The following is a 22,024-nucleotide window of genomic DNA, read 5'->3' as shown; positions in this document are numbered from 1 at the left end:
ATTATATTATTTATTCAGATAGTGTTTAGTCATTATTACACGTAGGCATCGTGAGCATGCAGATGCTGTAGGGATTATCACACGGTACTTCCCCAAGTGCCCAGAGGAGGTGGGGGGGGGGGTAACTCTTCAGAATTTTTGGAGGGGGTAAGCAGCTCTGTTCTCCAAATTCTGATCCTATTTCTAAACAAAATATGTAATTTTTTGGCCCCTTTTTCAGACCTGGCTTCCAAATTCCTACCCATTTTCAGACCTAGGCTAATTAATGCTAATCCTCGATTAAAAGTTAACCGAGGTTTTCATCTCACTCGTTAAAAATGTTTATAAAAGCTGATTTTAAGCTAATGGTAAAGAAAAGTGTAAGTCAAAACTAAGGGACAGAAATCTTTTTGGAAGAATCTTTATTGGTTTGTAATTAAACTTGAATCAAAGTTCCCATTAATCCAGGATTAGCTTCATTGGGCTTTGAACAACTGACCGGGCCCTGAATTTTCACACCTGGTCTCTTTTCTGTAAAAACCATAGCAGTTTTCAGACTTTCAGTCCAAAATGGTTAAAATCCATACCCTATTTCAGACCAATGGCTCAAAGACCATTATGATATCCTTTGGAGCTGCACGCTGCACATACAGCTGTACCTACATAGCTTATATAGAGGAAGCACTAGTCTGATTAGTTAGAATTATTAGGTTTTCTACATAATTATTATACTGTACATTAATGTCTGCGACATATATACATAACATAATGTTCACTATATTAAAGTGTATGGCCTAATTTTTTTGCAGGTTTATATTAATATGCATGCACCTGTCGACGGTGAATATTCTGTTTCCCGTAGTATCCAGTTCTCGCTCTTCCCTCCCAGGATGACTCAGTTTGCCAAAATGCGTTCAGCCTGGTATTTAACGGATTACGTCACCCCAGGCGCATGCACACGTTGATGAAAATCATTTTTAAATCGTTGGCCAAACTTTTCAAATACTGTTAGAGAGTTCAGGAAGCTGTTTTCATCTGTTTGAATCGCGTTCATCTTCGGAAAGTTAACTGAATTTTTTATTTACAAACGTTCTTTAGTAACAACAGGAGCTGTTTGTTGCTATATTTTGTAAAGCTTTTGCAATGCCAGAAAAGCAAAAATCCCGTGACGAGTTGTATGCAAATAAGATACAACTGAACTCTACTGCGCAAGTGTCTCAGCTGACATAGTCCCTTTAAAAGTCAATCAACGCTAATCCATGATTAAATTTTAACAGAGGTTTCCATCTGAAACTGAAGGACAAAAATCTTTTGGAAGAATCTTCCTTGATTAGCGATTAAACTGGTCTCAAAGCTCACACTAATCCAGGATTAACTAGGCCCATTCTCGTTTCTGGTACTGAACGCTTAGACGTTCTTGTCTGAAAAACAGCCCCAGAAACGAGAATGGATCAAATGATTCTACTTTCAGCCATCATTTTTGCATTTTTTTTGTTTTGTTTTGTTTTTAGGATACAAGCAGTTTATAGTTTGACCTCACTTCAGTAACATAATTTTATAAAGGGAAAATCGACGTTCTAATGACCAACTTTGCTCTAGTGCTGAATTTGGTCTTGAGAATTGGCTGGACAGGTTAGCATGGCTGTCCTTGTGAATGCGATTACTTGAAAAATCTCAGGGCCTGGTTGTTTGAAAGTCGATTTAAAAACACTAATCCCCAATTAAGTTTTAACCGAGGTTTTTTATCTCGCTCATTGGAATTTAAATTTAAAAGCTAATTTTAAGCCAATGGTGAAAGAAGGGGACTAAAAGCTTTTGCAATTGCTTATGGATTAGTAATTGAACTTAAATCAAAATTCGCTTCAACCCAGGATTAGCTTAATCAGGTTTGAACAACTTTGCCCAGGTGAGTTAGCGGGGATCTGTGCCATTAACCGCAATGTCCTGGCTTTCGTTCAATTGCAACAATGGTTTTTGAGATCTTGGCAAACCAAACCAGCCGATTTATATTGTCTTTTGGCCACTTCCACTATTGTGCCCTCTTTATCTGAAGCCGAAAGTAAAAATTAACTAACAAATTAAAAATAATGATTTTTACACATACTTGCTTTGTAAATCGCGAATTCACCATGGACAAATATATGCATCAAATAAAAGGCCAGAAATCAAGAGACTTTTTTTCATATTTTGCAGAACATTACACCCCCGTCTCCATTTCTCTCACCAGCTCTGTGCTTAAATCGTTTTCCTTTCACCCATTATAAACTAAAAATGCGCCCTTTAAATTAGAATATAACCAACTGATACTATGTGAATTGACCATCATGCAATAAAGCTATTTGCTGTTGTAAGAAATTTTACTCAGTTGCTAGTTTGGCTTGATGTCAAGAGTAATTGAAATCGGTACAACTGTAAAACACTTTGAACCGTAACCGAAACAGACATCTACGCCAAAAAATTGTGGAAAGAAAGTCGGAGAATAAAACTGATAGTGGGCAAGGGAGTGGAGGAGAAAGGGGTGTAAGACCAAGATTTCTCAGACTTCTATATAGCCCCTAGAGCTGGGATGTTCCGGCTCGGCTCGGTTTTTTGTTTTGCTTCCCCACACGCATTCGAAGGGAAAACCAATGCCCCTCACCCCCCTTCCACCCTTCTTCATTTTCAATGGATACGACAGCGAAGTCATCGGGTCAACATTTGGCCTCCCCCCTCCTCCGTTTTTTTTAAGTCGAGGAAGACAAACTATCCTCTTGGAGCTGGAAAAGTGTGCACTTCACATCTTAACATGAGAAAATAGGTTTGTAATTTGTTTAGTTTTTAATGCCTTTCCTTGGGGAATATTCACAAATCAGATGTGACCTTGTACTGTCTTATCGATTTTGTCACTCTTCATGTTAACCATTAGAAAGACAGTGAATTTCACATAAAGACGAGAGAAAACAAGTTTGTAATTAGGTTCTGCTTGGAATCGTTACTTTCACATTAAGTTAAACCTTGATTCGTTTACATTTAAAACTTCTTCAAGAGGTGATAATGTTTCTATAATTACCCAAGGGTAAACACGCCTGCTTGCAAGCCTCAATTAGCCAGAAATATGTACATGTATAAGACTGTCTGGCTTCGTCTTGTTCACTTGTCACCAACCTCTTTTGGCCGAAGTTGCAATTCGCTGAGTTTTAGCTCTGAGCTGGGTCGTTTTCCAAGAAAGTACAGTCACTTGGACAAGCTGACATCCTTTTGCGGTAAGTGCACAATATATTAGGAACTTCACGTTAATTGTTGTGGCCTAAGTAGCTGCTACTACTCTCTGCCCTGTAACAATGAAAGATTGAGGCTAATGTTCGTCGTTTGAAACTGTTAAAAAATGTCCAAGTTTTCATCAGTTTCATCAGTATGAAACTCGAAGCTGGTTTGTGACGTAAGTTCGATGTGTGTCGTCTTTATTTCTCATTGCTTACTCTGCATAAAGCCTCGTTTTAATTAACCAGTCTCAGGAAATCTATTCATGTAAGCTTTTCACGTTTACTGAAGTGTAATAGGACATTTTCATTTCATTGATGGTGTACAACTACCAGACTCCTTCGGTTTTTGTTTTCTCGTGTTGGTTTATTCCGACGGTCACACCTTGAAATTTCATCCACAGACTGAAAGCTAGAACTCGCACGGACGTAACTCGAATTTTAACCTGCTCCAGTGCAATTTGGACTGTGGTTTTACGGCGACTCCCTAGAGTATGTTTAAAACATGTTCGCTAGATGCAAAGGAAACAATAACTTTTTTGTCATGATATTTTTGTTCAGTAAAAACAATTAAACCAATTTGTTTGACGGGTTTACAATGTTGGTGCCATGGAAAATAAAATCCTTTGACATTAAGACATTATTTGACATTAAAATACGTTTGACATTAAGCCGGTCTAACAGGCAAATGTCGCGATATTATTTCAGTTTCCTTTCTTAACGTTCTTGACTAACATTTTGCAGAGAAAAGCTTAAGCCACTCCACAAGCTTTGCACGATTTCTTAAAGTCAGCAGTAATTAATAGCAATAAAGCAAAATGTATTTTCTGTGTGTCCTTCGGGGAAGTTATGTCGTGTTGACAAACCTTTGGTACCATTCCTTTTCGGAGAAACATTTTAAGATCAATACGGACTGAAAAACCCTTTTTTCAGTCCTTAAAGAGAAGTTTTGTATGCACTGGCTAACATTTATAAAAAAAAAACTGAATGAGTGTATGATGCAATTCCAGGGATCTGATTGGCTTATCGATTATCGGTCATAATATGAGATGATTACAGCCAACTCGGCGCTTCGCCATATCTCATATCCAGCGTGGGCTCGTTTCTGAGTTTTAATTGGTTTAGCGGCCATGGGATATCAGACAATAGTCATTCGATGTTTTCGTAATCCTTTCAATGCCCCCGGCCTTCAGAGAGTGCTAGTAAAAATTTTGCTTAACATTTCAACACTTTCTATTTATCACATGTACAGAAAAGGCATCAGCGAATCACTAAAGTACAATGGCCGCGTATCGCTATGTTCCACCGGATGAGTTTACGCCAGAGTCCCGGGTAAACTGGATCAGTGTGGGAAAGGTGACGAAGTGGATCCAGGAAGAGGAAGGAGTGGTGGATAAATTCACTTTTTATCTGGGTGGAGGCCTGAAGATCTACATTTACTTCCTGTCTCACACTACCTTCCGCGTTCGGTTCAATCCTGATCCTAATGCTCCGTACGTGAAAAACCGCTCCCCTGCAACCGAGGTGGAGCACATTGAGGCGTCAGAGATCAAAGTGAAGGAGCAAGGAGGAATGTTGAGGATTCGCACGAAGAGGATTGAGGTGTGTTAAAGGGAATTGCGAGAATCAATCAATGAATCAATGAATCACTTTGTTAATGTGTCTATCTTCTAGCATCCCACAAGGCTTACTAAACAGGGACTCCTATAAAACATGATAAAATACAAGCACAACATATACTCATCTATTTCTATATAAAACTGTACTCGTAATAATCAAAGATTAGGAAGTGCGTTCGATGATCTCGATCCCAGGCTCTCTCTCCTTTGCCAAGTTGACGATGATGTCATCCGCCCCTGCAAAATCTGCGGGGGATGCCAGATACGTGTCCCAAGATCCATTCATTCGATCAACGTTATTGTCTCATACCGTTTCGACTCCAATCTGTATTAGAAGTACGTTCTTTGTTCGTCGAACGCAATTATTCACATTTTTACTTTAAGCCTTTAAATTTTGCACATATTAACTGTAAATCTTGTACGTTTACACTTGCTAATGACATAGGCAGTAGTAATTAAAGTCATGCACCACAAATTCTGGAATAATCGCTCTTTGAGGTCCCGGACATCTTCACTGTATTTCCACCCAATATGTACCTGGGAAGTACCTGAGAATACTAAAGCAGAGTAATGAGAAAATCCAAATTTGAATAAGCACCCTAGGTGCTTATTCGAGGATTTACGGTAATTGTTTACTGTTTATTTATCGGTAATCAGCTATAGGTTACACAAAATGGTTCTAACTTTTGGGTCTGTAGATGAAATCGTTCAGTGTGGCTGTTCCAGTGAAGCTATTGAGCACTGCCTTGCTTTAGACTGAACTGTTTATTATGTTGCGTATGCTGGCTTAAGAATTCAAAACCCGTGTACTGTTAAAATGACTGAAGTGTTGCTCAGTAATTTTCTTTAACATACTGTTGATATATAAAAATCCCATCCCATTGTTGGGCGATAGCAGGCTATTTTCAGCACTTCCCTTCGAAGTCTGTTTTATAAGACAACGCTTCATATGAAAACCTTGTTGGAGCTTTCAGCGCGAATTTTCTTGGTTAATTTCTTCATTTGAGGTCGATTTCAGTATATTTAGAACCTCCTCATTGAAGTTGACGAAGGCCTCTTGAATTCATGGCACTCCCCACTTTTTTGCCTTACCAGTAGCGGTAGAAAATTGGGACAATTCCAAAACTTAATTGAATCAGTTAATTGTTTCACAACAGGTACGTGTCAACTTGAGGAAGTACGCTCTGTCGGTGTATCGCTCAGGACAGCTCATCCATGCCGATCCCCAAGACTACAATCTTGTCTACGTTAATCGACAAGATGGCGGTGAAGCAGTTGCTCAGTTCAAGATGGCGCCTACCAATGCTCAGTATTATGGGTTTGGAGAGAAAGCTGGTGCTACACTTGATAAGCGTCGTGTTCCTAAGCAACACTTCTATGGCCATTATACAGGAGGCAGTGAGAAAGTGGGTGCCGCCATGACCTTCTTCAACTACGATAACTTTGGTTACACTGCACCCGATCTCACACCTGGCGGGGAGGTACAGGGGCCGCTAAATCCCAACTTACCCTTGTACCAATCTTCGCCATTCTTCATCGAATACAACCCGAGTCCTAAAGGAGCGTTCACTGGGCCTTCGTACGCTAACGGTATCCTGGTCGACAGCACTTCGCAGACTTTCGTGAATCTTCGGCAGGGCGACCAGTACTACTTCGGCGCGCTTCACGGTGAGCTTGATTACTACTTCTTTGCTGGGAATCACGTGGCCGAGGTACTTAACGAGTTCACGCAGCTCACCGGACGCACTCGTGTTAAGCCCAAATACGTGTTTGGATATCATCAGGGAGGCTACGGTCCAAACTACAACACCAAATGGAAACTGATGGAGGTTGGGCTTAAGTACCGCCAGTGGAAGATTCCTATTGATGGGCTGCATATAGATGTCGATTTGCAGGTAGGGCTTTATATTTATTATTACGATATTCCAACGGTTATATAAACAGTACTGAAATTACCGAAATTACTGTAACAAACCACAAATTCATCCACCTTGTACGAAGGTCATCAAATGCTTCAAAGAAGCTTTTTTATAATGTTGGAAGCCTTCTCGAAGATGTAATTTGCCGAATAGAGGTTAAATCAGTAATCGCGATGACTTTGTAAATATTAAGTCTTTTTGGTGATTGAGGGCGACTGAACAACAACGACAGCATAAAGTGTTTAGTATGTAAAGATAATCTTACTTGTTCCTTGAAATTTGACTCACATCATGAGCACAAATGAAAAACAAAGAACTGTAAAAACAACTGAATAGAGAAAAGTTTTCTAACATTAAATTCCAAAATATTAACCAAAATCGAAGTAGTAAAACTTTCCCAATAACCACATAACTCTATAGTGCAACATAACGTTCTGATTTGCAGGATAATTATCGCACATTCACGCACAGCAAGACCAAGTTCCCGAATCCTAAAGAAATGTTCAATGCTCTGCACGACTGGGGCTTCAAATGTAGTACCAATATCACACCCATCGTTAGCTGTAACAAGGATGAAAATGGCGACTTCAGTCCTTACAAAGCTTTGGACACCGGCAAAGTAGAGGGGATCTTTGTGATAAACACCCGTGAAGATGGCAGCGGAAGCCATGACCCGTACATTGGTAACGTGAACTATGGGCGTGGTCATCTGACATGGGGACACTATCCTGATCTGGGACGGCTGGATGCACAGAAGTGGTGGGGTGAACAGTACCGTGACCTGTTGGACTGGGGGCTGGATTTTGTGTGGCAAGACATGACCACTCCGGCGATGAAAGCAAGCGTTCATCAGCCTGACTGTCCATTGCTGTCTTTTCCCATGGATTTAATGATCAGTGATAATGAAGGGACAAGGTAAGGTGTCATTAGGTAACAGCCAGATGACGTCTGATCTAAGAAAAGGTGGGAAAACGCGAAAATGGCGAGGTACTTTCAGCGCAAACTAACTAAAACTATTTTCCGTTCTATGAGAGCGTGCGCATTGCATTATGTTTGTGTGATGCATTTGGTCCTGTATCTCACATAAGTTAATCATGTTGCATTTCTCTACTAGATATGCAGAAAACAGCAGCCATCACGACAAGAAGCCATTTGCAAAAATCCGCTGTCTGTATAACTACAACTTGTGCAAAGCCACGTACAAAGGACTGGAGCGTCTACAGCCAAACAAGCGTCATTTTATCATCGCACGAGGTGGCTTTGTTGGCGTTCATCGCTATGCTGGGCTGTGGACAGGTTTGATGAAAATACCCCAAATTACAAATACCACTTGTGAACCTAACATAAATCCCGCTCAATAGCTTTCATTTGAATGGAAATACGTTAATAGGCCATTTCTGAGTTACTTTGAACCTCGTTTCGAAAGCAAGGCTAAGTACCACTACTAATTTTCATATGAAAGGTTTTCACTGAGCCTCACTTTTATACTGAGGTTCACAGCAACTTGGAAATGGCCATGGCCTATTAGAATTTCACCTTAAGACCCAAAGCCTACAGCTAGTTCGCATAAGACAATAACGTAACCAGCTCGTTTTGAAACTAAATTTAAGATCATTTTTTGAATGGCTTAACTTTAGGATGTCATTTACATACTCAAAGCGTAGAGCTACCTGAATAGCATAATAAACAGCATCATCGGAAATTACTAGAGAGTCTCAATGGGGTTAACTGGCCGTGAGCCGTCAAACAGCCTAAAATTTAACCTTCAACCGTCAAAAACGCAAGTTGTTATTAGCCGTCAAACGGTTTCAAGGTCTTTCAAATATCGGTATTTCAGCAATTCATCACGGACTTCTGGCTCTCAAAGAATCGCTTTACTGGTGAGCCCGTTTCCATGTTCCAAAATATACTCACTTTATCGTCTTCTCCACTTAATTTGCGTCTAAACACAACCAACAACTTTACTACATTGATAACGTTTTTCTGACCACAATGCAACCTCCAGCACACAATTGTTAATATTAAAAAACACAAAAATTAATATTAACTTTAACCGTCAACAGCTTTAAAATTCAACCGTCAACCGTCAAAGGTATAGCCTGTACCTCGCCCCCCCCCCCCCCCCCTCCCCGAATTGAGACCCTCTTATTATCTCAGCTTCCATTTGAATGATCACACACTGGATTTCATCCACAAACTCACCAGTTATAACCACCTTGTACAGCATAATAAACAACACCACAGGGAAGTACTGCTCAGTAGCTTTCACTTGAATAGTCACGCTTTAGGATATCATTCACAGACTCAAAAAACAACATCATATGTTGTTCTGTGTAACTGATGATGGATCGCTATGCGTTCAGGTGACAGCACGTCAAACTGGGAGTTCGTGCAGATGAACATTCCGCTGATCCTTGGTATTGGATTGTCGGCTCAGCCTGTTTCTGGATGTGACATTGGTGGTTTCTGTGCAGCCTGGCAGGTAGGGTTTAGCAAACCGCTAGGATAAACTACTCTGGTCTTGCACTTAATGCTCTATCCTCCCTCCCAGACGCTCTTTTGGCTCGTCACGCAATCTTTCCTCCCCAACGAACGTCTGTTGGGGAGGAAAGATTGCGTGATGAGCCAAAAGAGCGTGTGCGAGGGAGGCTATCAGTGCTCAAGTACTCCCAACAAGGGTCGAGGAAATGGACGGAGCTATGTGCTCTGTTTCTTCCTCTTCTTCTTCATTTGCTCCTGATTTCCAACCGTTCTTGCCCCACTCCTCCCTCCACAGTGTGCTTGTTGTACTGAAAACTATTTCCCATACATATACGTCATAGCTCAACATCAGTTTTCCTCCCAATCTCATTAGCTCAAATTAATAATGTATCTGCATGGTTGGTTTTCATTGATCACGTGGCATGATAGTGTTCATTGGCAGAAAGACCCTACCAGCGCATAGCTCTCATTGGGCGAAAATGCCCGGATGGATAGTACTCGTCCGAGAAAAAAAATCAAGTTGCTTGTCCAATTCGCTAACAAAATGGAAGCTTTTGTTGTGTTTTCATCCCGTACGTTTTTCGTTTGTCTTGGTCATTTCAATCTTTCTTTGTAAAAGCCAACTTGATGAGCTGTAAATTACAAATAGCAGTCTCAGTGGCTTTTGTGTGGATGAAAATTTAGTGGTGAACAATGAAACCAATCATTAGAGTATTTTTGTTTCGGGATATCAATTATCGCTAGTAAATGAAATAGTTGCCTTTTGAATGTGATAGTCACTTTCCTGTTGTGAATGACCAATAATGTCGTTTAAAGTACTCCATTTATTTTGCTTCACCATTTATGGTCGGACGAAAGGGATAGTCTCTTGACTCAAAATTACGCTAACCAAATTTCTTGATGCCTCATAACAGGGGCAGATTGTGGATCCTGAGTTGCTCGCTCGTTGGACCATCATGGGCGCTTTCCTTCCGTGGTTCCGTAATCATTATGATAATTATTACAAGCCATATCAGGAGCCTTACATGTATGCAGAACCCGTCCCCACCATCTGCCGCAAGTACATCGAGCTCCGCTACAGGCTGATTCAGTACATCTATGATGCCATGTATGAAAACACACTGAGTGGGAAGCCGATCTGCAGACCCATGTTTATGGACGAGATCAAACCAGGTGGAAAAGGAAAACCAAAGGCATATTTATGAGCATGCGCAGTAATTAACATTATAAGGACGGATAGGCTTTTCTTAAGCTTAATGGGTTCGAAGAGAATCAAAACCGTTTTAAATCTGAAGTTGGCAAACTAGAATTAAGATAACTTCTGCTCGGTCAGTATTCTTTACTTGAACATTGTTACGCTGTATATAGTTTTGTCCAGACTCGCTGGTTAAGCCCTGGTAAAATGGCGCATGCATGATAGTCGATGATAGTTGATGATAGTCAAAACTATCATCCACTATTATCAACTATCAAGCGGGTGGTCAAACGGCTCAAAGAAACTCGTGATAGCTGACGATAGTTTACCGTGATCCTCTAGTGTCAGGCACCTGCCGAGTGTCAACATCGCAAACAACTTCACAGGGATGAATTTTTCGCGGCGAAAGAAAGCATCTGCCTGCTTCGTTTTTCTTCAGTTGTTGGAAGAAGTAACTGAAAATTAACCTTGAGAGCGCTGGTGGAGAAAACAGCTGACCGAAGAACTATCATCAACTATCATGCGCGTGGTCAAACGGGTAAAACTATCATCAACTATCATGAAGAATTTGAAGGCGCTCAATTAAGTGAATGATAGTTGATGATAGTCGATGATAGCGCATGATAGTTGGTGGTCAAACGAGCGCGCGAGCTTTAACTATCATCGACTACCATCAACTACCATTGACTATCATGCGCCGTTTGACCAGGGCTTTAGATGCACATTGCATACCATAATATATATAAAACCATATTGAATTTCCATTAAATAGTCATACTAAAGAACTTCATCGTAGAGACTCAAAGAAAATTGTAGATCGTTTAGTACAGCGTCTGAAAAACAACACGGCAGGCAAGTACTTGTTAAGTACTTCCTTTAACTTGAACTGTACAATCTGAAGGAATGGGCCCTTTGCAGCTAATGGTCATGTGCCAGTACAAAAACACCTTGTGCTGGAGACCAAGCTACGCGCTGGGACATCCCAAACAAAGAAAATTCAAATTTGACTGAATTCAAGTCACTTTGTTTTGGATGTCCCAGTGCGTAGCTTGCTCTCCAGCAAGGGTTTTTTTTTGTACCATAAGACCATTACCTCCAAAGGGCCCATTGATATTAGCTCCAACATTAGCTCCACAGGGCCCATTGTAGGATTCCTATTGATAACAGATATACTTTTTTGTATTCTGACGGGATTACCCTAGTTAAATAAAGGTTTACTACTTTATCTGAATAACAGCATTATTGTCGAGTACCGAATATTAGTTTTTTTTTTAACAGGAGAGTTCCACATTGATCCATATGTTGATGATGACCATGGTTGGGGATTCAATGGATACACTGCTAACCGTCTGGATGATCAGTTCTTTTTGGGAAAAGACATCTTCGTGGCTCCAATAGTCAATCCAGGTTGGCTGTTCTTTTTATGGTGGAAGGAAGGGAAGGGAAGGGGTTGTGTCGATGCTTGAGTGTGCACGTTAGTTTCAAAATTGTTTCGCTTGCTTTGAAATAGGCAAAAATACTGAAGAACTTTTAGCTGTCTTTTTTTTTTAGACAGACTGTTCCACATACCGTATTACATGAATATTTTGGAGTGTTGTGTTATTTTGGTATTTCGTCCTTTTTATGGATACAATTTTTGGAGTCGTTTTTCATGATGGAAATTGACGTTATTTCTTGATAAAACAAAGTTGAATTTTCGTGAAAACAAACCATTTTCTAAGAAATCAACCAATCACTCGATCGTTAATCAGTCAGTCATTCACTCGTTCGATTGGTCATTTGAGAGGCAGTCAGTCAGTCAATCAGTCAGTCAGACAGTCACTCGGTCGACAGGTCATTCGAGAGCAGTCTGTCAGCCTGTGTGTCAGTCAGTCAGTCAGTCAGTTATGATCAGTCAGTCACTCATTTAGTCAGTCACCCAGTCAGTCAGTCAGTCAAAGAGACAGTCAGACAGACAGACAGACAGTAAGTCAGTCACTACATCAGTTATTCAATCGATCTATCACCTAGAAAAAACGTTTATTGGTATTAAAAGAACAAACAATAACAACAAACACCCTTCACCACTCTTGCCTTAGGTCAGAAGAGCCGAGCCGTGTACCTCCCCGCTGGAAGCAAGTGGTACCGCTTCACAAATGACGAGATGCCACTTGAAGCCCCTGTCGATGGAGGTGTGGAGATAGACTTCTATGCCCCCTGGGATGACCCCAGCAAAGATAACTGCGCCATATTCGTCCGAGAGGGTGCGATTATTCCCAAACGGGAGCTAGAGCAGTACATCGGAGAGCTGTATTCTCAGGGCAAGATGAACCCCATCACCTTCACCATCTATCCAGGACGAAACAGTAGCTATAAGCTATATCTTGATGATGACGGCGTTACTAACAACGCTGAGAAAGCAGGGGAATACCGCTTGACTGAGATCACACATGAAGGTCAGTTTACTTGAACATTGTTTGGTAACGTCTTCACCCAAAATGGGAATAACACTGTTTGGTAACGTCTTTGCCCCAAATGGGAATAACACTGGTAACGTTTTCGCCCCAATTGGGAATATAACACTGTTTGGTAACGTCTTCGCCCCAATTGGGAATATAACACTGTTTGGAAACGTCTTCGCCCCAATTGGGAATATAACACTGTTTGGTAACGTCTTAATTCGCCCCAAATGGGAATAACACTGTTTGGTAACGTCTTCGTCCATGATTGGAATAACCCGGATTTGGTATCTTCATCTAAAATGGGAATAACACCGTTTGGTCACATCTTCATCCAAAATGGGAATAATTTCTGATGGTTTTTAAGCATGATGCAATCACTAGATGAAAAGTCGCAAAACACATACCAAGATTTTGCCAGAATTTTCAATTTTATACTCGGTTTCGTGTCGTACATTTGAACTGTAGATGAAAGAATAAATAAATGAGAGACTACTGCAATTATGTTTGCCTAAAGAGAGCGTGAAAAAAATAGGCTTGACATAATTCGAACGCATGATCGTTGCGGTACCGGTGCAGTGCTCTGCAAAGCTATCAAGCCAACTGACTGAGAGTAGATCATTTGTAGTGTTTGAAGAAATGGAATGGGAAACGCATATGTTTAAACCGGCTGTGAATAAGAGAATTGACGATTGAGTCACCATCGCAGTTATGTACAATTTACTTTTGTATTGTCCACATCAAGCATTACATGTCAAAGTAATTAGTAAACTAAATCTTAATCTGAATCTAAATGTCGTTATGTCGGCAAAGTCGTGGGACATCACGCCAACTTTAAAATAATAATAAATAAAACTATACTAAAATATACAAAGTAGCAATAAAAGTTAATCTACCAATAAGAATTTAATTAAATTAGTTTACTTTTAAAAATACAGATATTGGCTGGAAACAGTTTCTTCTGCTGGAAGTTTGTTCCATTCAGTAATCGTCCTGGGAAAGAAAGAAAATATAAAAATATCTTTATGTCCTTTCGGTACAACAAATTTAAAATCATGGCTTCCCCGAGTCCTCTTTTCTCTGCTTGGTATCAAATAATCCCCCCAGTCCCCATCTAGGAGGCCGTGGCACATCTTGTATATAGTTGAGAGCCTTGTATGTCTTCTCATTATTTTCGTCGAATAGTAATTGGAAAGGTCACTTCTTTCAATTTAAACCCCTGACTTAATCTCAGTAAAGCAGTTTTCTGGCCAAATTTTGTCAATATCAATTTAATGGATACGTGACCTATTTTTATTATTAAATCTTTGATCTAAAATAGTGGTTCAGTTTTGTTAATTTACTAGTTTTCAGAAGCTATATAAAAGCTATTTGCTACCACTGACTAATAATTACGGAAATAACTGCAAATTGCCGGGAAAATAATTTGGTAAAAAAGTTAAAATTTCTTCTTTTGTGTCTAAGAAGAATCACTTCTTAAAAATCAGATAGATTTTTTCCCTTCAAGAAAGAATATTTGTATATTCCTTTTCACCGGCTATAATATAAACATTTTGCATTTTCCCATTCGCTTCGCTCTCGGTCCTTGGCTAAATAAGCGACTGTTATTATATCTCTCAGTTAGTATGCTGGTGTGATTGGTCAATTTTGCGGGCCGTATTTCACTGTACGGCCCGCTAAATTTAAACGTTTAACCTCAGAGATATAATAAATATCTTACTTACGTTCATTTGTTTTCTCTGTCCGTACTGTAAGTTAGGGATCTTCGTTTTTTCCCGTTGATATATGGCGGTCCGTAACTTACAGTACGGACCTCGAACTCGGTGGGTAAGATATTTATGCAGGCTAATGTAAAACAATCCTTAGTTATAAAATCGGATCCGTTTTAACCCAAAAATCCCCCAATTAAACCTCTTTAATTAACACTAATCATTTCTTTCACGATCGCTAGGAATTCCAGGAGGTAAGCGCATGCGCATTAAACGCCTGTACGACAAATTCATCCCGCATGAGACGTTCTTCTATCTGAGCATGCCGGGAACTATCAGCCCAACCTACGTGAAGGCCGAAGCATATTTTCTGAACCAGAAGACTGGGGCGACCGACGAGGATGCTGCAACAGCTTTGTCGAATTCCCAGGATACACCGGGCGCTTATTACTACAACACTTACCTGAAGACAACGTTTATTAAGATCTTTGACAACCTCAGTGATATCACTGTGGAGGTTTACTTCAATGATCTGAGATGAGCGTGGCTGACAGAGTAAATGATTAAAGGTGGATTTCCACTGTCGCGTAAATTTTACGTGCGTACAGACGTAAATTTAGCTGGCTTTACGTACGTAAACAAAATAAGAAACGACGTATGAACGGCCTCCGTAAACGTAAAAAGTTGAGCGCTGTTCAATTTTTTACGTTCACGCACGCGGCTCATACATCACCTCTTATTACATTTACGTACGTAAAGCCAGCTAAATTTGCATCTGCACGCACGTAAAATTTTGGCGAGAGTGGAAATCCACCTTAACTTGCATAGATTTCAGGTTTTGACGTCATGTAAGCAGGCTGAATTACTCCAATTTTTCCAAATAACTTTGGTTAGAAGTTTGTAAGAATAACTCGCCAAGGAAAAAATAAAATTTGCTAAAAATCAATGAATAGAAGTACTCAAGGCCTCTTCAAAACAAATTGGTCACACTGGTTATACTTCAATGCTTGTTTTTTTGTGACTAGTAATACGCTGATAAGTAAGCTCCCATAGTCACACAGACATAGTACCAGCATTAATATGAAGAATAGACCCTTCTCCAAAATGGCTGCCGAAAATTCAAATAAGTTAAAATTAAAAACGTATACCAGCACTAGAAAGAGCACTTTTACTTCAGCAACCCTGCAAAGCTTCAGTATATCAGGTGCAATATATCGGCTGAGAAAATGTAAGTTGAAAATGACAAATTTACAGACGTTTGTGTGACTGGGGTTATGACGTATACCCCCAGTCATACAAACGTCTGTTAATTTGTCAAATTTCATCTTACATTTCCTAAGCTGATATAACACCTAATATGCTGAAACTTTGCAAAGTTACAAAAGTAAAGGTGCTCTTTCCAGTGCTGGTATCAGTTTTTCATTCAGTTCAATTTTAACTCATTCAAATCTGTTGCCGCCATTTTGGAGAAGGGTCTATTGTACAGAGAATCGGCGAACAAGTATCAAGTCAAGCTCGCAGTTCCGTAAAAGACCAAATTTGAACTGAATTAAGTTCCAATTTGAGGGGAGGGGTGGAAGGAGGGAAAGAGGTTTTAGAGAGATCACGTTTTACGAAAAGCAATTATTCAGAAAATACACCCACCCCCCTTTGCACCTTTGAGATTCAGATTTCAACGTAAAGTGTCTGGACGTAAGTGAATTACGGCTGAGTTTTTCGCTATTTTGAAAACTATAAAACCACGTTTAAACATCAAATTTCAGCTTTCCTTAAAGATTTATCCCGGTAAATGGAAAGTGTCCTTAGTGGTTATGTATAATAAAGACGAATGTAAAGAAAGAAAAGCTACCTCGATACTGTCCTTCGTGCAGTCGCTATCTTGTTCCTTGTGAGTATCCCATGATACATAGGTAAAAGGTAACTCTCAATCTTAAGTTCGGATTATGTACATACAGCGAACTCCAAATTGTAAACTGCTACAACAACAACAATTTATTATAAGAGAAGACACTTTTTACAATAATAGTATACCCACAATTAGCAAGGGCTATTCGATGTGGGTAGCATTGATAGTTGTTTACATGCTCAAAAGGAAAAGAAAATTAACAACACAAAATAGATTCATTAAACACAGACAAAAAGAATTAAATAGGAAAATAAATGAATAAATAAATCACCTAAATGACTAATTATTATTTAGAAAGTTAAATGCAAGCTAACTAAGTAGTGACATAAGATTGACTGCTGGCCGACGTTTGCGGTTTGCAATTTAAGAGGAAACCCTTATTTATTCCTAGGGCCCTACGACTACAGCAGCAGTGCCATTCTCCAACCCACTCGGAGAGGATTGGTTACTCCAGGGGAGTTACTTTTTGAAAACTGGTAAATGCTCCGGTGGGGACAAATAAGCTGTTGCTCTACTGTACAAAAGACCATTTTCGAGTTGCTTTGAATCCCATTATCAACGGCGAGGCCTCATTCATAGTTTTTGCTATGTATGAAAACTAGTTTTCATTCACATGCAAACAAAACTAATTTTCACGTGAAAAGCTTTGCTCCTAGCCTCGCTTTCGTAATGAGGTTAAAAGCAACTCGGAAATGGCCTCATGTAAATCTCTTTATTCGTTTCTGACGTAAACATACTACCTAAGGATGAGTCAGACGAAAATAAGGCACAGAAACGTCTTCTCAGTCTTGTACTGTTTTCATTTATGGCATCTTAGCCAGAGATATGACAAATTCTCGTCTTTACAGGGAGGACTTCCCACTAAAACAAATCCACAAATCTTTGATATCTAATTCACAGGATGTAAACTGCCCTGTTGAGGCTAGTGTTCGACCCCTGGGGAGGGGGGATGGATACTGTTGAAATTCATTAATGCATAACTTCGTCATGGCCTTTTGGTGTCTTGTTGCTCTGGTCTTGTCCCTCTCTGTCTTGAATGTTAATGTTTGGCATGTTTGGCCGTGCGAATTCCTCGTTATTGTCGCTGTGTTGTGGACAATTGTCACTGAATAGTTGATATTCCAAGGAAAGCTTCACTGATGTAACAGAAGGCTGAAGAAAAAGACTATCATACAATTTTCTCCTGAACCGAAGGCGTGAAATCAAGCTGGCCCGAATAGGCCTTATTATGGTTTTCGTGCCATTTTGACGAGTAGGCAAACACGTCTTGAAATAACAGTTTTTTGTATGGAAATCCGATATCAAATAATTTTCAAAAAACATCTCTTCTGAAAAGTTCATGAATTGGACACTTTAGGTACTATGCAAAGGATTTTACAGAAAATAACTGAGGAATGTAGCTATGCTAAAAAGCATCTAGTTGCGTTTTGACATTTCCATACATTTGTCTGCATAGCGAACCGGCCGTGAACTGCTACTAGAAATAGTTCGCGGGAAAAAAATACAGGGAAATGTGTGGAAAGTTCAAAACACGACTTGACGCTTTCTGGTACAGCTACATCCCTCCAATTTTTTTTTCTTAAAAGCCTCAGTTCCTAGTGCCAAAAGTTTCCAATTCAAGAGTTTTTCAGAGACGATGTTTTATGAAAATTATTTGGCATCGGATTTGCATACAAACACTGTCGTTTTAAGACGTGTTTTCCTACTATTCAAAATAGTGTCAAAAACCATGATAAGGCCTATTAACGACTGTCGTTTTCTTCAAGTCTTGAACATATCACACTTGCCTGCTAATGGAAAAAAAACTTAGCGTCAAAAAGCGAGAAGGCTGGTATGAAGTTGTCAAAACTCAACTTATTCATGGCAGTTTTGACAGTCTATAGAGAATTATCAGTTATTCTAAAATATGCCGTAAGGATGTATGTTACCCGAAGATGCGTTTGTTCTTAAATACAAACTCTCGTTTCACCACAAAATAGTTACATCGTTTGAAAATAACAAACATTGAGTCCTGTCTACTAAGATACGTGAAAAGGCAGTCGGAGGAATGCGTTACAGTCAGTGTCGCCTGATATAGCTGTGAAGTGCTTTTAAATCAGTCACATGAATACATTGACTTCAGCCCACAAACGTAAATATTTTGTCAAAATCAACGGAGACTTTTTTAAGAACTAAACCAATTCTTCGATCTTAATACACGGTAATGTTCAAAGGTTGTGGCAATTTAGCGTTCTAAATTTGTTATACTTCCACGCATTTTAATTTATCCAAAGATTTTAATCTCGACTCAAATCAAAATCAAATGTCAGATAACCAGCGACGTAGTCTTAACAATAACCGAAGAATATTGTAAACATCAAAGATCATCAAAGAACAGACTACGTAACGCTGATTTTAGTTTTAATCCGGCAATTTTCGTTTCACAAAAAACGATTGGGAACAATATGGGATAACATCAAATTCACCAGCATACCTGGATACCCGATTGTTCAGAAAGATGCTGTGTGCAAACATTTTCAGTGTTACCCTCGCAAAGCAACACGTGATACCATTATACATGTCACGGAAGTTCACAACGTGTGAGTCACGCTCGTGGAGTTATTTGATTGGATGAGAGTGAACCCAAAATAGAGTTTAGAAGACGAGAAAAATCTTGCCCCTGAAGACCAGAAGACCAAATAAACATTTTTGGACCTGAGTCTTCGGGATCAGTCAATCGTTCTTTAAAACATTTGATGTTATTTTGCTGATAACAACTGATCAACGTGCGATGAAATATTTGTTCGCAATCGTTTTGTTCGCTGTTTTCGTAGCGGCATTCGCTAACTCTACCGTGAAACCCACAAAAAGTAACAACGCCGGAAAGAAGGCTCAGTGTAATGTGAATAATTACTTTTACGCCGGACCAAACACCAAGAAGATCGAGCAACAGCTGGCCGAAATAAGAGAAGAAATCAGAGCACTGAAGAGAAACCAAACTGGCGGCTCAGACGGAAAAGGTTTGTAACAGGCTTTGCTGAAAGACATAATTTTTCTGTAAATTAGCAAAGTTTTTACTCCCTATATTCTCCCTTGGGCCAATTAAGAATGAAATGATATTTGCTAAATGCGTGCGTTGAAATTTTTTCTTTCCAAATCGTTCAAAGTTTATTGTAGTCATCTTTCTCTATCCAAATGAGTTGTTTTACACATGGTTAAGTTTTGTTATAGCGTAGGGGGTCAAAATAATTTCACCTTCACTTAGCTCGTTAATCCATTGTTTGCTTAATGTGTTTGCATCTTGAAAATTAAATTTTATGACGCGAAAACAATTCATTTTTTCTGATGGACATTCACGTGTTTTCAAAGGACATTCTGGGTGTACTATGAAGGAAATTTCATTACATTAATTGTATCAGTTTCAGTTTACAAGAACTGCGCCGAAGTTTACAACTCCGGCAAACGAATCAGTGGAGTGTACAAAGTCGATCCTGATGGTTTGGGTGAATTTGAAGTGTTCTGTGATCAGAAAACAGCCGGTGGAGGTTGGACGGTGTTTCAGAAGAGACGGGACGGCTCTGTAGATTTCTTCCGCGCTTGGGATGACTATAAGCGGGGCTTTGGTAATCTGAACGGCGAGTTTTGGCTTGGACTGGACAAGATTCACCGCCTGACTGTTAGCAGCAGCAACAAGCTTCGCGTCGACTTGGAAGATCTTAATGGTAACACAGCATTTGCAGAATACAGTTCATTTGCTGTGACAAGCGAGAGGGCCAAATACCAGATGAGCTTGGGTAGTTACTCAGGTACGCTAATTATATTCCTCTTTACTAATAACATTTTCTTATAATATAAAAATTTAAGTTATAATTTCCTTTACAAATATTAATTATGGAATATGTTGCATTTTAGTAGGAAACGAACTGAAGGAGTATTAACAATTTGATTGCTCAATGTCCATTTGACTACGTGTTAAAAATTAAAGGTGAATGCATCAGAGTTGCCACAAAAGCTGAAGGAGGAGGATTGCCGTTAACTTTTTACATAATGAATCAGCTTGGATGAGGACCAAACGTTTGACTTGACCGTTTCCGTGAATTTCACACTTTACTTTACGAATAAAAGGGAAGTTAAAATTCGCCTTGTGCGCGCTTCTTTTTTCAGGAACTGCTGGTGATTCCCTCGGTTATCATCGGGGTGCACCTTTTACCACTAAAGACCGCGACTATGACCATGCCTCAGGCAACTGTGCTTGGGGTCATCATGGCGCCTGGTGGTACAAAAAGTGTTGCGCTTCCAATCTGAATGGTCTATACCTCCATGGTAAGCTGAACTGGAGAGGAGTAGTGTGGTCTACCTGGAAAAAAAACACCTATTCAGTGAAGAGGTCCGAGATGAAGATACGTCCAAAGGACTTTTGAGATTTTGCGTCTCGTTCTCAGTTCATTTTTATTGAAGTAAAACATGTAACCAAAGGGATTAACATCCTACAGAAGAATAAGGGAGCTTTGGTCGTAGTCTATAGTGGCTTAAATTTGTTGTAATCAGGCAATATTTGTAATCTCACAAGCGAACTTAAACACTGGACAAAAATATACTCCGGCATTGGCACAATGAGCGAATTGCTCACCTTATGCATGCGTTCCATTCTTTATTATTTCTTGTTTGAAATTAAATGCACCAATAACAGCTCTCGCCTTAAATTCATTGAGCATTTATCTTAGTTACATCTCATCATTGACTATCCCACAGGCAGCAGTTGCTAATTAATCAAAGCTGGGCAGTCAAACACCAGTTGCAAAGCAAGTACAATACCAAGTTTCTTTTTTAACAAAGTAGATGGTTGTGAAATGTTGAAACAAGAAATTCCCTTCAATTTTGCAGACAAAAAGATATCCTTCTATTAACTTTAATAAGCTGCCATTGCCGGTCTGTATATTCAATAGTGAGATTACAAATATTATCTGTTAGAATCGAGGAGTATAAAAATATGTTTTAAACAAAAGACTGCCGATAGTAGTCATTAAAACGCCTTTTGAGCAGAATGCTTAGTACAACTATTCTGTAAGGGGAATGCTTTAATAAACACCTTGGGTAATAATGGAAATTATCTGTGTTGTTTTCTGTTTTGTTTTAGTCAGCTCGGTTATGTTGCGCTTTCTTTAGTAATATGACAATATTAGCGAGTTAAATAAAGCGGGCAATAAAGCGGGTTAAAAGTCCTGTAACGATGTGGCTGAATTCTTGATCATGACACACTGTGGCATTTCAAATTAAGCTGCAGGAGGTTTATTTGTCAATGGTGCTTTTTTTATGCTGTTTAAAATGTTTCACCTTTTCAGTCTGTGGAGGAAATACTGAATCAATGTGGAACACGCAAGCGATGTAAGCGAATTACAAGTTATTTTGAAGCACATTTATTAGAACATAACAGAGCACGTTCTCTGATTTTGTAAATACTGTTTGGAATGCGAAGAACTAGCGAAGAATCACTCAAAAAAAGTATATATTGCAGTTGGTAAAAATTCGAAATCAAAACCGTAATTTTCCCTTAGGTAAA

General features: G+C 39.4%; 2 protein-coding genes across 3 annotated transcripts; both read left to right on the top strand.

The window, feature by feature from the left end:
• Window positions 1-4,439: 4,439 nt before the first annotated feature.
• Window positions 4,440-15,140, top strand: LOC146482047 (uncharacterized). Its single transcript, XM_085108158.1, has 9 exons — window positions 4,440-4,820; window positions 5,995-6,732; window positions 7,202-7,671; window positions 7,871-8,052; window positions 9,120-9,238; window positions 10,152-10,410; window positions 11,711-11,839; window positions 12,511-12,867; window positions 14,822-15,140. The coding sequence occupies exons 1-9, from the start codon at window positions 4,500-4,502 to the stop codon at window positions 15,118-15,120; spliced, it is 2,874 nt and encodes a 957-aa protein (XP_084964284.1). The 5' UTR covers window positions 4,440-4,499; the 3' UTR covers window positions 15,121-15,140.
• Window positions 15,141-19,156: 4,016 nt separating this feature from the next.
• Window positions 19,157-21,687, top strand: LOC146482046 (fibrinogen C domain-containing protein 1-like). 2 transcript variants are annotated; one of them, XM_085108166.1, is made up of 3 exons: window positions 19,157-19,484; window positions 19,884-20,270; window positions 20,629-21,687. In XM_085108166.1, the coding sequence occupies exons 1-3, from the start codon at window positions 19,256-19,258 to the stop codon at window positions 20,883-20,885; spliced, it is 873 nt and encodes a 290-aa protein (XP_084964292.1). In that variant the 5' UTR covers window positions 19,157-19,255; the 3' UTR covers window positions 20,886-21,687. The 2 variants fall into 2 exon arrangements, with proteins under 2 accessions (XP_084964292.1, XP_084964293.1); XM_085108167.1 differs by having other exon boundaries at window positions 19,186-19,484; window positions 19,890-20,270.
• The last annotated feature ends 337 nt before the right edge of the window (window positions 21,688-22,024 follow it).

Source organism: Pavona decussata, unplaced genomic scaffold (genome assembly GCF_977016875.1).
Source record: "Pavona decussata unplaced genomic scaffold, jaPavDecu1.1 SCAFFOLD_48, whole genome shotgun sequence".
Classification (NCBI taxonomy): domain Eukaryota; kingdom Metazoa; phylum Cnidaria; class Anthozoa; order Scleractinia; family Agariciidae; genus Pavona; species Pavona decussata.
The sequence above is the reverse complement of the archived record's forward strand: the minus strand, read 5'-3'. Positions and strand labels throughout refer to the sequence as shown.